Genomic DNA, 12,481 nt, shown 5'->3' on the forward strand with positions numbered 1-12,481 from the left:
ATCAATTATTTTTATTTATTGTTCATGTCTTCATCACAATACAAACTTCTAAACAATGTTTACTCTTTTTTCTATCAGTTAAAAGGATTGGCAGAGTACATGAAACACCTTGGATATCAAGATGCAAAAAGAATTGAAGACTACACAGTTGTTTTGGAAAAGATGAAATGGCGTAGCAACAATGACTATACAAACTGTGGAGTTTACATTATGAAGCATATGGAAACCTTCACTGCTGATCCTAATGAGAGCTGGATTTGTGATTTAAAACCAAACAATGTAAGAGTTATAAATGATCAATTATTTAAGATATAATATTCATTTATGAAACAGTAAAGATTGTTTAATTAAAATTTGACAATTCATTTTGTTCAACAGGTGGAACAAATTAGAAATCTAAGGCTCCAATACACAGCAGAACTGATGTTATTTGAAGAAAACACTGAATCAAGAGCAAATAGAAGGAAAGCTAGAAAATTTGCAACTTTGTAGTTTCAAATGTTCATTTACAACTATGTATATGTTCATTTCTTATATATGACTATTTTTTTTTTTTTAGAAGTAGACTTATGGATTTTATTTTAATATTATTGTAATTGATATTTCATTTTAATCTTTGAATGAAAGTTTTTTATATAATAGATCGAAAATTCAAAATTACAAAATAGTAATTAAATCAACATTACAAAAAAGTCTAATGTTTATAAAGTTCTGGAATACTAATTATTTATCTTTATTAGCCAAACGTTTAGCTACACTTGTATCAAAAAAGGCTAACAACCTATCATATTTACAAGAAATCTTTTTAGAACCTAATTGAACATTTCTTGATTGAAAAATTGGAACACGAGCACCTTGATCATTTCTTTGAACTGTGGGAGGAGTAACTTGAACATTCTGAACAGGAAATCCTTGATCATTTATTTGAACCGTAGGAGAAATAACTTGAACATTTGTTGATTGAACATTCCTGGAGTTGGATATGATCATTTCTGGATTGGTGTTTGAACAATTCTGAGTTTGATTTTGAACATTCCTGGGAACAGTAGGTTGAATAACAACAGGAGATTTTGTTGACGCACTAGTATGAATTGGAACTCTTGGATTAATTTGAGAGTAAGTTTTAACACCAGAAGCACCTTTATTTGCAACAAAATTAGAACAAGGTTGAACAGCAGAAACACCTTCAAGATTTAAATCCTTTGCCTTTAAAAAAAATTAAATTGATCATTAATAAACCAGTATATGATCAGTTACAAACACTTATACAAACAAATATGGAAAAAAAAAACCTTAGCAATAGATGAAATATCAACATCAATAGATATGATAGATGAAAGAGAGCTTTCACCAGTAGCCTACAAAAAAACCAAAAAAAAATATAAAAAATAAAAAATTAAATAAAAAAAAATTATAATATAGATCATAAATGTTCATATACCTGATCAAAATCATTGGAAATACTATGATTTGATTCCTTAGAACTAGAAGGAATTTCTTCTACAACAGCTGATTTTAAGCCGACCTATATTTTTAAATTATAAAAATCAATATTAATAAAATATAAATAAAATGTTTTTTTTGGCACATTTGAATTTACCTGAGCCCGTTTATTGCTCAAAACAATCAATTCAATGGGATCACTAATAGAATTAGCATAAGTAACAGCACAACCGTTCTCATCAAGTTCCTATTTAAAAAGAAAAAACATAAATGATCATTTACGAAAACTGAAATGATCAATTTGAAAATATGAAATGATCATATACCTGTACAACTGCTTGCCCTATACCCCTTTTGTAAGGAGTGTACAGAGACTTTTTCCTCTTGAAATTACCCTTTGCCTTGTTACACTGCTTCTCCAAGGTACTCTTAGGCCTTACATTCCTCTCACCTTTAGGCCTAGCTTTTGGAGGATTCTTGATCTCAAGATCAACAATTTCAACCTCTTTAACAGGTTCACTAAAGTCAATTACACCTGATACACTCTCAACCTTTTCTTTTAACAGATTGAAATAACACTCAACCTCTGCCCTTGCATTCAAAGAATTCTGACAACTTGTTATCAACTTAACAAACTTTCTGATTGTTTGTGACCTCCAAACACTAGTAGCCACAACATTTGTCCTCAAAATAGGTTCTTCAATACCATGACTACACATGGCAGCCTTTGTCCATCGTTTCATTATATACTCTTGTGGAATATTACGCACACAATGCAAATGATATACTCGAAGAGAATGAGAACAAAGTAAACCAGTCTCACTAAAGTACATGCATGTGCAACAAATTGCATGTGTTTCCTTATTAAAAACAACTTCATGCTTAATTATATCCTTCCCAGGCCTCCAAAGAAGATATGAATATTCTGGAAAACGCAAACCATTATCAACATGATCATAAGCTGTCCCCCTAATGAACTCCTCTTCAAAAAGAACATAAGCTTGAATAGTGTACAATGATCTTGCATGAACTAATATACCAATATTAGCAAAAGCTAGGTGCCTATTACCCCTCAGAGTATTGTAATCTCTTGCACCTTCCTTACTTCTCCACTCAGAAATGACATCAAGAAAAACATGATAAAAATCACATAAACCTTGAGTCTTATTAAGACGTTGTGAAACTGACTTATTAGTAGTTTCACTACGTTGAGAAGACAATATACCACCAGACCAATACTTCTTAGAATAAGCAGGACACCACATTTCCTTTATTTTATACAAATCACATAACCAATCATCATTTTCACATTTGTATTTATCACACATCCTGTATAACAGAAATGATCATATATTAATTTAAAAATGAACAAAATATAAATTAAAATATGTACATTTGTGTAAAGAATAATGATCATAAACAATATGGACACTAATAATATTATAATAACATACATAACAAAGTAAATTGTATGATCATATGTAAAACACTACATGTTCATATATATATCACATAATAATCAAATATATCACATAATAAAAATAAAAAATAAATACAAAAAACAATAATTTACCTTTTCCAGAAATATTCAAATTCAGCAGGAGTTTCACAATACTTCAAAAGATATCCAAACAAATCTGTAAAGCCTTCCAAAGCTCTCAATGCTCCAATGTGTTTCTTAGAATTTTGTTCAAGATGCCATACACATAAACGATGATGAACAGTTGAAGGAAAAATGTTTCTTATACCCGCTGCAATCGCTTGTGCTTGATCAGTCATAATTGTAATGGGACTTTTCCTCCCCATTGAGTGCAAAAATGTATCAAACAACCAATCAAAAGACTCGGTGCGCTCATTAAGAATAAAACCCATACCAAACATGACATTGTTACCATGATGGTTCATCCCAACAAATGGAGCACATATCATTCCATATTTATTAGTTCTATAAGTTGTATCAAAAACCAACAAATCTCCAAAGTAATGATAATCTCTCATCATCCTACCATCACGCCAAAAAAAACTAACTAAAGCACCACTATCATCTTGTTCAAAATCATAATAAAAATCTGTCTCATCCACATGTCTCTTGGCAAAATATTTAATCAATTGGTTACCATCACATCCTTCAATTTGGGCAGCTTTTTCAGATGACAATGCATTATAAGCATCAGAAGCAGTAAAACAAAGATTAGGAGATCCCCCAACCTCCTTCTTTAGAACCCTCAAAGAATCAGTAACTTTGACTCCACTCAATTTCATTGTTGAAATGAAAAGAAGCTGCTCTTTATTCACATCTCTTTGAGACCTTATCAAATGCCTTTTTTCAGGAGGAATCATAGCATGATTATGAACCATTTCATGTCTTGTACATGTATAGACCCCTAAATGATCAATATGAAACTGCACAAAAGCTAAACAACCAGTTCGATGATCCAACTTCTCATAAATCCTTTTATTCTTACACTTATTATCTTTGAATCCCTCATTACAACAAACAAATCTTTTCATCAAAAAAGAATCATCTCTTCTTCTCTTACTCTTCCCAATTCGAATTCCAAAACCTTTCCTAAAAGCATATTCATTATACGCTTCGAAAGCTTCATCTTCAGATTTAAATTCTTTATCCTTTAATTCAGACTGTTCTGCTTCTAAATACATAATATCATCATTTTTTTCCACTGCACAATATACAATTATAAATGATCATAAAGAGTTTCATGAATGAACAATAACAAATAAGTAAAATGTTCAATATCAAAACAGCACATGATCAATTGCAAAAAGAATTTCAGCACATAATATTTTGAACAATATTTTCATTATTTACCACTACACATAATATCGATATAAAAATGTAAAAATAAATGATCAAAAATGACTTTAAGACTGAACATAAACACATTAGTAACAATGAATAAGAAAACATAAACGATTAATTGAAAGTATAATCTACAAAATATACGACAAAAACACACAATTCTAAAACACAGAGAAAACAACAAATGAAACAACAAATGAAGCAACAAAATGTTCATACAAAGTACAACAATCCAAAAACGTTCATCATAATGTAATCAAAGTAGTAAATTCAAAAATCGAAAGTGAATAATAATACATCAATTAAGTTCAAATTAACAGAGCATTATAACAGAACAAATTAGGGATAATTAAAAATTGAAAAATTATGATTACAATTACTCACATTGTTGCACAAACGAATCAACGAAACGAAGTCCAGAAGGAAACACACGCTCGCAATCGCGATCAAAATCAACGCAATCTCCAGATGCAGAATTCGCCATTGATGATCGGTAACAATTAACGAATTCGTTCAAAAAATCAAATGAAGAAGATGAATTAGCGAGAGAAAAATGTAGATCTAAAATGGAGGTTGGTTGATCAATTGAAGAGAGAGAAAAAATAGGGTTTAAAATCATATATATACATAAATTGAATAATAAGAATCAAAGGAAAAAGGAAAAAAGAGGAAGAAAAGAAAAAAAGAAAAAAAGGAAAAAAAAAAAAAAAAAAAAAAGGAAAGAATCGCAAATACCAGCTACAAAACGACGTAGCATAGGGGGGGTGTAGGGAACACACCCTACACTAGGGTGTAGGGTAAAATTTTCATTGAACCGCAACAGGAAAATGATCTGAAAATCGTGGGCCATACAAGTGGGCTTCTACCGAATCAAAACGAACATTATAGGTAAAGATTGGTCATTGGATTCAGGCCCACATAAAAAAAAGTTTGGCCCACATGTTTTTTTTTCCTCAATAGAAGTCCGAGCCAAAGAAAGAGGTGAGTAGAGGATTTATGTTAATAAAATGATGACGGTCAATAGTTAGGAATTAAAAAGAGAAGAGAGGTGATCTTCTCCCAATCATGAAAAGTGGAAAGCTTATTAATGCTTGAATATTCTTTGCTACTTCACACAAGCAAACCCCAATTTCAACTAATTCAACCTTACAAAGCAATTTAATAATTACCCCTTAATTTTTTAAAAAAGTTTTTAGTTTTTATTTTTTTTTTAAAATAGAACAGGGGTGATTATCGAATTAGCTTACCATAGTAGCTCCTCCCGATGGCCGATCTTGGGCCAAAAAGCTATGGGGTTGGGGTGGGAGGGAGGCAAGGTTTGATCCCCTTAACCTTTTGCTCAAAAATAACAATACTTAACCAATATGGTATAATTTTATTATATGTAATTATTAGACATCATATTATTTATAATCAACAACTCAAAAATATTTAGGGAGGCCGAGCCCTTGCCCGTCCAAACAAAGATCCACCCCTACCTTCTTCCCCCAATACCAAATAACTTTTTATTATGTTTGGTTTCAACAACTTTCACGTACAGTGAGTTACAAGATGTTATAATTTGCCTTATCTCGTCATATTTCCAAGCTAAAACATTTTTAAAACTTCTCCAAATACCAAATAAATAACCCACATACAATGCTTTGTAGTTTGCATGAGTTAATTTTGTTATTTTCCCCATCCTTGCAGCTTTGTTGAGCTACCATATGCTTGCAGCTGTATCAAATTATCAACTGTTTTATACATGCAAGGTAATACATACTTGGACTCACTAATACACTTCCGAATATGTACATATATACACAAATTACGTTGTGAGTCTTGTGAAATATTGACATACTAGCTCTGAAGTTTAACACACTTCAATTCATATATATTCCCCTTTTAAATTAAACTGTAATATCAAAGTAATTAACCCCATTAAAACTCATTTAGAACTTACTTTAAGTAATTGTCAAAATTTATGCAAATTAAAATAACAAGTAGTAGGTTGCTTATAAAGAGATCGAAGGGCCAATATATAATCTGATCATCATCACATCAAACATGCTTTAGCTTGAGATCAAAATCTTAGCTTAGAAGATTGCTAAGTCGTTTTTGAAAGAATAATGATCTTCTACCTCTATGAGAACTACAAGCACTAATTAAACACAAATTTTTATTTACAACTACCTTCATATAATTAACGTAACTATTAATAATCACCAAGGGAGAAAATTAACACCGATATTGTACATTTCACCATATGTAATAAATCCGATCAACCATAATACTCAAATTCATAAGATGAGAAAATGTAGGTAGTAAGAGACTTACAAGTATGTACCATCCATTAAAAAGTTGCTAATCAATCAATAACATGCGAAGATGGTTGTGAATTGTGATATGTTCGTTGTTGGGGGGAATGAAGCCTGGTCCGAGATCCTTCATATACCATATGAATGAATGGTCTCGAGCCAGACAGCATTCCCCTCAACTAACTGTAAAATTTCGAGGGGAAGAGGAGCTGAGATAGCTAGCTAGAAGCTTAGAATGACGAAGAAGAAGGAAGGATTAGAAGTTATTCTGGCCTGGCCATGCAACATAAGTGTGATGATGATATTAATTTCATAGGTTCGTTGGTTGGTTCTCTTTTATACGTGTGAACAAGCTCAATGTTTTTCTCATGATGTGGGTCTAGAGCAAGACCATGGAAAACCAACTTTCTAATTAATAAAAAATAAACCATTTCCACTTTGCTTGCCTTTTTTATTTCCCCCTTGTTACTACAAGACAAGCAAAAGTCTCTCTCTTAGTCTCCCATATTGGAGTATATCCATGCTATATTATACCAAGTACAAGTACGTGTTTAGTTTCTAGTTTTTTTTTTTTTTTTTTTTTTTTTTTTTTTTTTTTTTGTGGCTAGTACGAATATATCTACTTATACTTCAGCGTAAGTAATTAAGTTTGATAGCAGTTCTCAAGTCATTAATGCTAACGTATAATAAGTGGATGTTAAGTATCTTAATTAATTCGTTAAAACTTTAGGGTGATATACATTATTTGAGAATTGAAATCACATCTAAAATTTGGCATCAATATAATGGTATCTACGTCAAAAAATAAAAAAATAAAAAAGTAAAACTCAAGATTCGAGGACTACTATAGAACTACGCTCAAACTTTTTATGCATGTATCTAACTTTGATACAACAAAAAAGTACATACTTAATTTGATACATTACTTGTACTAAGTATAGGATATTTTTCGTAAGGATGAAGTATGGTGATATGGCTGGTAAAGCAAGTGTTGAAGCCTTGAGGGTACATCACGTATATGTACATAATAATACGGAGTACTAGTTTGCTCTCTTTTAAGGCAGTATTAGCGTGTTTTGGAGCTTCATTCTTCAAAATAGACATAAAGTATTTGAATTTGTAATACTTTAAGGTTTTCTAAAGACACCGTGAATATATTTGGTGGTTAATTAATAATACATTTGTATAAGATCGATACGGTAATAATTTGGTGGTTCATCTGATAATATTTCAAATGACTACGTACCGGAGTTAGGGGGTTATGATGGCCGAAAATTTTGCCAATTATCAGAATCTGAGTCCAAAAATTAACAACTTGGAAACATGACTCGATGTGAATATGGAACTAATCCACATCATAGAGGAACCAATAATCTACTATATATATATATATATATATATATATATATATATATATATATATATATATATATATATATATATATATATATATATATGCTGATTGAAGATGAGGCAAACTTACAGAAAAATTTCGAGGTTTTAAAGAGCCTTTTAAAGCTTGTATATTGAGAACAATCTAATGCCGCTATAGTTATTAGCTTTAAAAGATCAGATGAGAATTTTGCGGAAATAAACGTTATAATTTCCAACATCATGCTTTATGCTTTAAGCCATCTTTTCCTTTACACCTTTTTCATTATTGGAGTTTACTACAATTAAGGCAGACAAAGCTAAAATAACATTCAAGCAATGGTCATTTCATAACAATTGATCATATATTTACAACTTTTACAAAAAGATTGACGATAAATTTTTATGATGACAGGTAAAATCAGTGTGAAGAGGGTGTTGAGTTATATATATAAGTTACCATTTACCAAAGATGATACATTTTTCACCAAACGGGCGTAAAAATAACAACAGGATCTCCACAACGCCAAGTACTCAAGGTTAAAAGCTGACTTTTCATCTATGGTTCAGATCTCCACAGTATGCTCCACACATAGCCAACTCTATCTCATTCGAATTTATCATTGTTTTCCAATGTCTCCTGTAAGAACCTATAATTAATAGAGCGTTTGAGTCCCAAACTCAATCTTTGACATGCTAGGAGTTATTTTTTCGAATGCCAAAATTATTGAGATTTTCCTAACCAGAGATCTTTCCCTAAGCTTCTTAAAATGTTTAGCAAAGCCTTACTGCAGCTCTTCCATCTCCAAAGCTTGGGTTATTTTGGATGAGTTGGAGCCACTTGGAGGTGCCTGCAACCAACATATAAGTCTAAGAGATAAAAATATCGCACAAAAAGGAGATCCATTATTTTGGATTCAGGTATATACATATTTGACTTAACCGTAATTTGTAGTACTCAGAATCTAATTTGAGGATGACATATAACCAGAAAATGCACGTTTACATGCATATCTTCCTCAATTCAAGTCCAACATTGGAGATACTTTTAATATCAACCTTTATTGCAGTAGCTTTAAATTTGCTTCTATCACCTCCTAAGGTTAGCAGAAAATGTCCGGCAGAAACTTTGATAACATATTTTACAGTTTTAGAATAAACTAATAAGATAAGAAGCAGAGCTAGTGACCACTAATTCACAAACACTAGAATCTTGTGACCCTAGCAAGATGTTAGAAAGACCTTTGTCCTAGCTTTACCTTGAAGTTTCTCTGCTTCCTGCAACTGATGTTTAACGAAAAATAGCTATAGTTATTTCCAGAAGTTATTTTCTAAGGATCCATCAAAAGTAAAATGTACGATTTTATGATGTTTTTTCAAGAACTTTTTAAGAGCAAGCTGACATTATAAATAGAAAATGAGACACTTTGAAAGGAAATGATGATAACATTCTCCAGTCTTTCCCTTCCCCCCCTCTTTCAACTCCATGAATCCATTTGTTCGTAAAATTATATATGCAGCAAAGGAACACACGTTTACCTCGAGTATTGGCTCCATTGATTTTGTTTTTGAGAAACCATCCCATTTAACTTGGAACTTTGCTGCCAGTATCTGAAATTAAGCCCCGCTTGTTGCATGTTAAAGTTATGAAGGTCTAAATAAGACCGAGCTTCATTTAATTCCATATTTGATCTTCAGCTTCTTCGAGCTTGTTTGTGATGGTGCTCCAGTTAATGCCTCTGGTTAACACAGGGTTTAAACACCGTTTCTTGATATTTCACCGATACCATTCCAGTTTTCGAGAACTTGAAAACATGCAGAATTTCTGATCTCTCATACAGCAACAATAATACTGTTCATCTTTGACTATTTGTTTAAACTTATTCATCCCTAAGCACTTAAAGTTCAAATAGCCTTTTACTAGATGGCAAGGCATTGGTAACCAAAATTACTAAAGAAGTAACATCAACAGCCAAAATTCAAGTTGCTAAAATCCACTGTATTTGGTTATTACAGGAGACATTATTGACGTCTAGCCAGTAATACAACAGTGTATTCCACGTTGAATAATCAGGTCTAATACCTTTGCCAATCATTTGATGCAGAATCTTTAATGCTTTCTGCAAATCACCTTTACAGCAGTAAGCAAGTATCAAAGGGTTGTAAGTTTCCTCATCAAGCAAGCAGCCTCTCTCATCCATCTCCTCCATAAGCTTTAGAGCACTCGCAGTTTTTCCTTGACTGCAGAATCCACTGACAACAACATTATAGGTTGATGTAACAGGAAGGTAGCCATGCCCAAACATCTCATTCATCAGCTGAAATGCTTCTCGGACATTATTATGTTTGCAGAAGCACTGGATTAAGCTAGAGTAAACAAGAGCATTTGGAATTCCACCTTCATGAAGCATTTGGTGATAAACTTCTTTCGCACTTCCTATGTTATCCTCTTCACATAAACATATAATCCTCAAGGTCCTGTCAACTGCCCTGGGAAACAATTTTCCCATCTTGTTAATAAATTCAAGGGCTTCGTTCCAGCAATTTTCACGGTATAGACCATAAATGACACTGTTGTAAGGACTAATGCAACCCCCACTACCATCTTTTGACTCCTCCATGAGATCCAAAACCTTAAATCCACTTTGTAAGTGTCCTTTAGAACATAACCCTCTAATAAAGGTGTCAAATGTTACAAAATTATAACTTATTGCAGCCACTTTCATCTCATTGAACAAATCAAGGGCTACAGAAGACAAATTAATTTCACAGAAGCCAGCAATTAAAATGTTGTATGTGTCAACATTTGGGAGAAAACCTTTAATCTCCATGTCTTTCTTAAAATGCAATCCAACTTTTGCCTTTCCCAGACTACAAAATCCTTTAATTAAAGTATTATAAGCCACAACATCAACAATACCCTCATTCCTTTCGACTCTTTCCAAAACCTCAGCAGCTTCATTGGCACGGCCAACATTGCATAGTAATTCCATCACCTTGGTTGTCGTCACAACATCAGGAGCATGTCCTAATGCAAAGTTCTTCTCCAAAAGCACCAGTGCTTGAACAAGATTTTGTTCTTTACAATATGCTGATATCAAAAGATTATAGGTGACATGATTAGGTTCTACTATCTCACTCAACAAACTCCTAGCTCTACCAACCTTGCCATTCTTGCAGAGGGCGTGAAGCAATGTGTTATAAATCACCGTGTTTGGGGTCAAACCTCTAGTCTTCATAACCTGTAAGAGTTTGAACCCATCTCCTATACGATTAGTCAAGCATAGTCCTTTCATCAAAGTCCCAAAAGTATAATCATCCCCCTGAACACCACACTCCATCATCTTCTTCCTAAAGAAGCCCCTGGCAATATCAATATCTTCCTTAACCAATACATCAAGTATCGAATTATAAATTTTCAGAGATGGAGCCACACCAAACTTATGCACCAAATCAAGCACTTTGATGACTTCTCGTATCCTTTTGGCCCGTCCCAGGCCCCGAACAAGCGTGACAAAGATATCTTCATCAGGCGGTGAACCAAGTGAGGTTGGAATTTCATGAAGCAGCTGGTGTATTCCATCAAAACGACGGAAAACACAGAGCTTGTGAACCAAAGCTCGATAGGTAGATTGGTTGTGGGTAAAATTGGGAAGTTGAGAAGCCCATCTAAAGGTTTCGAGGGCTTCGGAGGGCGATTTTTGTTCAAGAATAAGATGAGCAATGTGTTGATGAGTAGGTGGAGGTAATCGGGTTGGGGACGATAACGAGCACATGAAATTCGATAGCAGGGTACCAATGATAATCTTTGAATCAACATTAACAGAAATAGCAGGATGGCAATGCCAATTAGACGGTAGAACTGGATTCCGAAAAACCCTAATTGTAAACATATTCAAACAATCATACTACCACTACTACTACACTTCCCAGATTGAAATCTCTGAAATTCTCACCATTTCTAAATTTAACAAATTCTTCCAACTACTAACAATTATACACATGAAAAAGGATTAATAGTATGAGAAATGGGTACCCTTCCATAATACCAGAAACATAATCAGTCATCAAATCAAGCAAACCCTAGTTCAAAGATGGGATGTTGCAGGAGAAGAGAGAGAGAGAACGGTACCTCAGAGTGAGTGATTCTGAGTTCGATTTCTGGAAAATCCGACGAATTCCTGGTCGTCTGGTCGGAAAAGCTTGATTCAGCCGAGTTGCTTGTTCCTCGAATTGGGGAGAAGGTTGTCTGATGAAGGAACTGTTCATCAGGGTGTTGAATATGAGGAGAAAGCTACAAATTTCAACTTACTATGAAGGCTGATAGCCTTGTTAAAAATAAGTTCTAGTTCAAGTGTTCAACTGCAACTACAGACCTACAGCAGTAATTTAATCAGCATTCCACATATATGCCAATGCGCAGCCTTATCAATAATACTCTGGAACTTTAATTTTGCAAAATCATGTAAGGCGATCCCAAAGGGATGATCGAGTTGTTATATTGGAGAGTGGGGTCGTCGAAAATATTTCTGTCCTGGGTAATTGTAGT

General features: G+C 33.2%; 2 protein-coding genes across 4 annotated transcripts; both read right to left on the reverse strand.

The window, feature by feature from the left end:
- Window positions 1–700: 700 nt before the first annotated feature.
- On the reverse strand, window positions 701–4,924 carry LOC110717579 (protein FAR1-RELATED SEQUENCE 5-like). 2 transcript variants are annotated; one of them, XM_021896315.1, is made up of 7 exons: window positions 4,649–4,924; window positions 3,017–4,124; window positions 1,770–2,772; window positions 1,601–1,690; window positions 1,442–1,525; window positions 1,293–1,358; window positions 701–1,206 (listed from the first exon to the last, which is right to left on the reverse strand). In XM_021896315.1, the coding sequence occupies exons 1-7, from the start codon at window positions 4,881–4,883 to the stop codon at window positions 724–726; spliced, it is 3,069 nt and encodes a 1,022-aa protein (XP_021752007.1). In that variant the 5' UTR covers window positions 4,884–4,924; the 3' UTR covers window positions 701–723. The 2 variants fall into 2 exon arrangements, with proteins under 2 accessions (XP_021752007.1, XP_021752008.1); XM_021896316.1 differs by lacking the exon at window positions 1,601–1,690.
- Window positions 4,925–8,278: 3,354 nt separating this feature from the next.
- LOC110717332 (pentatricopeptide repeat-containing protein At2g17525, mitochondrial-like) lies at window positions 8,279–12,383 on the reverse strand. 2 transcript variants are annotated; one of them, XR_002510739.1, is made up of 2 exons: window positions 12,065–12,383; window positions 8,279–8,783 (listed from the first exon to the last, which is right to left on the reverse strand). XR_002510739.1 is itself a non-coding variant. In XM_021895990.1 (2 exons), exon 1 carries the CDS (start codon window positions 11,823–11,825, stop codon window positions 9,912–9,914), a length of 1,914 nt encoding a protein of 637 aa, XP_021751682.1. In that variant the 5' UTR covers window positions 11,826–12,383; the 3' UTR covers window positions 8,279–8,783; window positions 9,472–9,911. The 2 variants fall into 2 exon arrangements, 1 of the variants encoding a protein (XP_021751682.1); XM_021895990.1 differs by having other exon boundaries at window positions 9,472–12,383.
- Window positions 12,384–12,481: the final 98 nt, after the last annotated feature.

Source organism: Chenopodium quinoa, unplaced genomic scaffold (assembly GCF_001683475.1).
Source record: "Chenopodium quinoa cultivar QQ74 unplaced genomic scaffold, ASM168347v1, whole genome shotgun sequence".
Lineage (NCBI taxonomy): Eukaryota > Viridiplantae > Streptophyta > Magnoliopsida > Caryophyllales > Amaranthaceae > Chenopodium > Chenopodium quinoa.

Bases quoted from the DNA above. Each gene is read 5' to 3' on its own strand.
- LOC110717332 (XM_021895990.1), bottom strand. From the start codon at position 11,825: ATGTTTACAATTAGGGTTTTTCGGAATCCAGTTCTACCGTCTAATTGG.
- LOC110717579 (XM_021896315.1), bottom strand. From the start codon at position 4,883: ATGATTTTAAACCCTATTTTTTCTCTCTCTTCAATTGATCAACCAACC. The intron at 2,773-3,016 runs GTAAATTATTGT...TCTGTTATACAG, and splicing joins TTTGAATATTTCTGGAAAAG to GATGTGTGATAAATACAAAT. The intron at 1,691-1,769 runs GTATATGATCAT...CTTTTTAAATAG, and splicing joins TAGGGCAAGCAGTTGTACAG to GAACTTGATGAGAACGGTTG.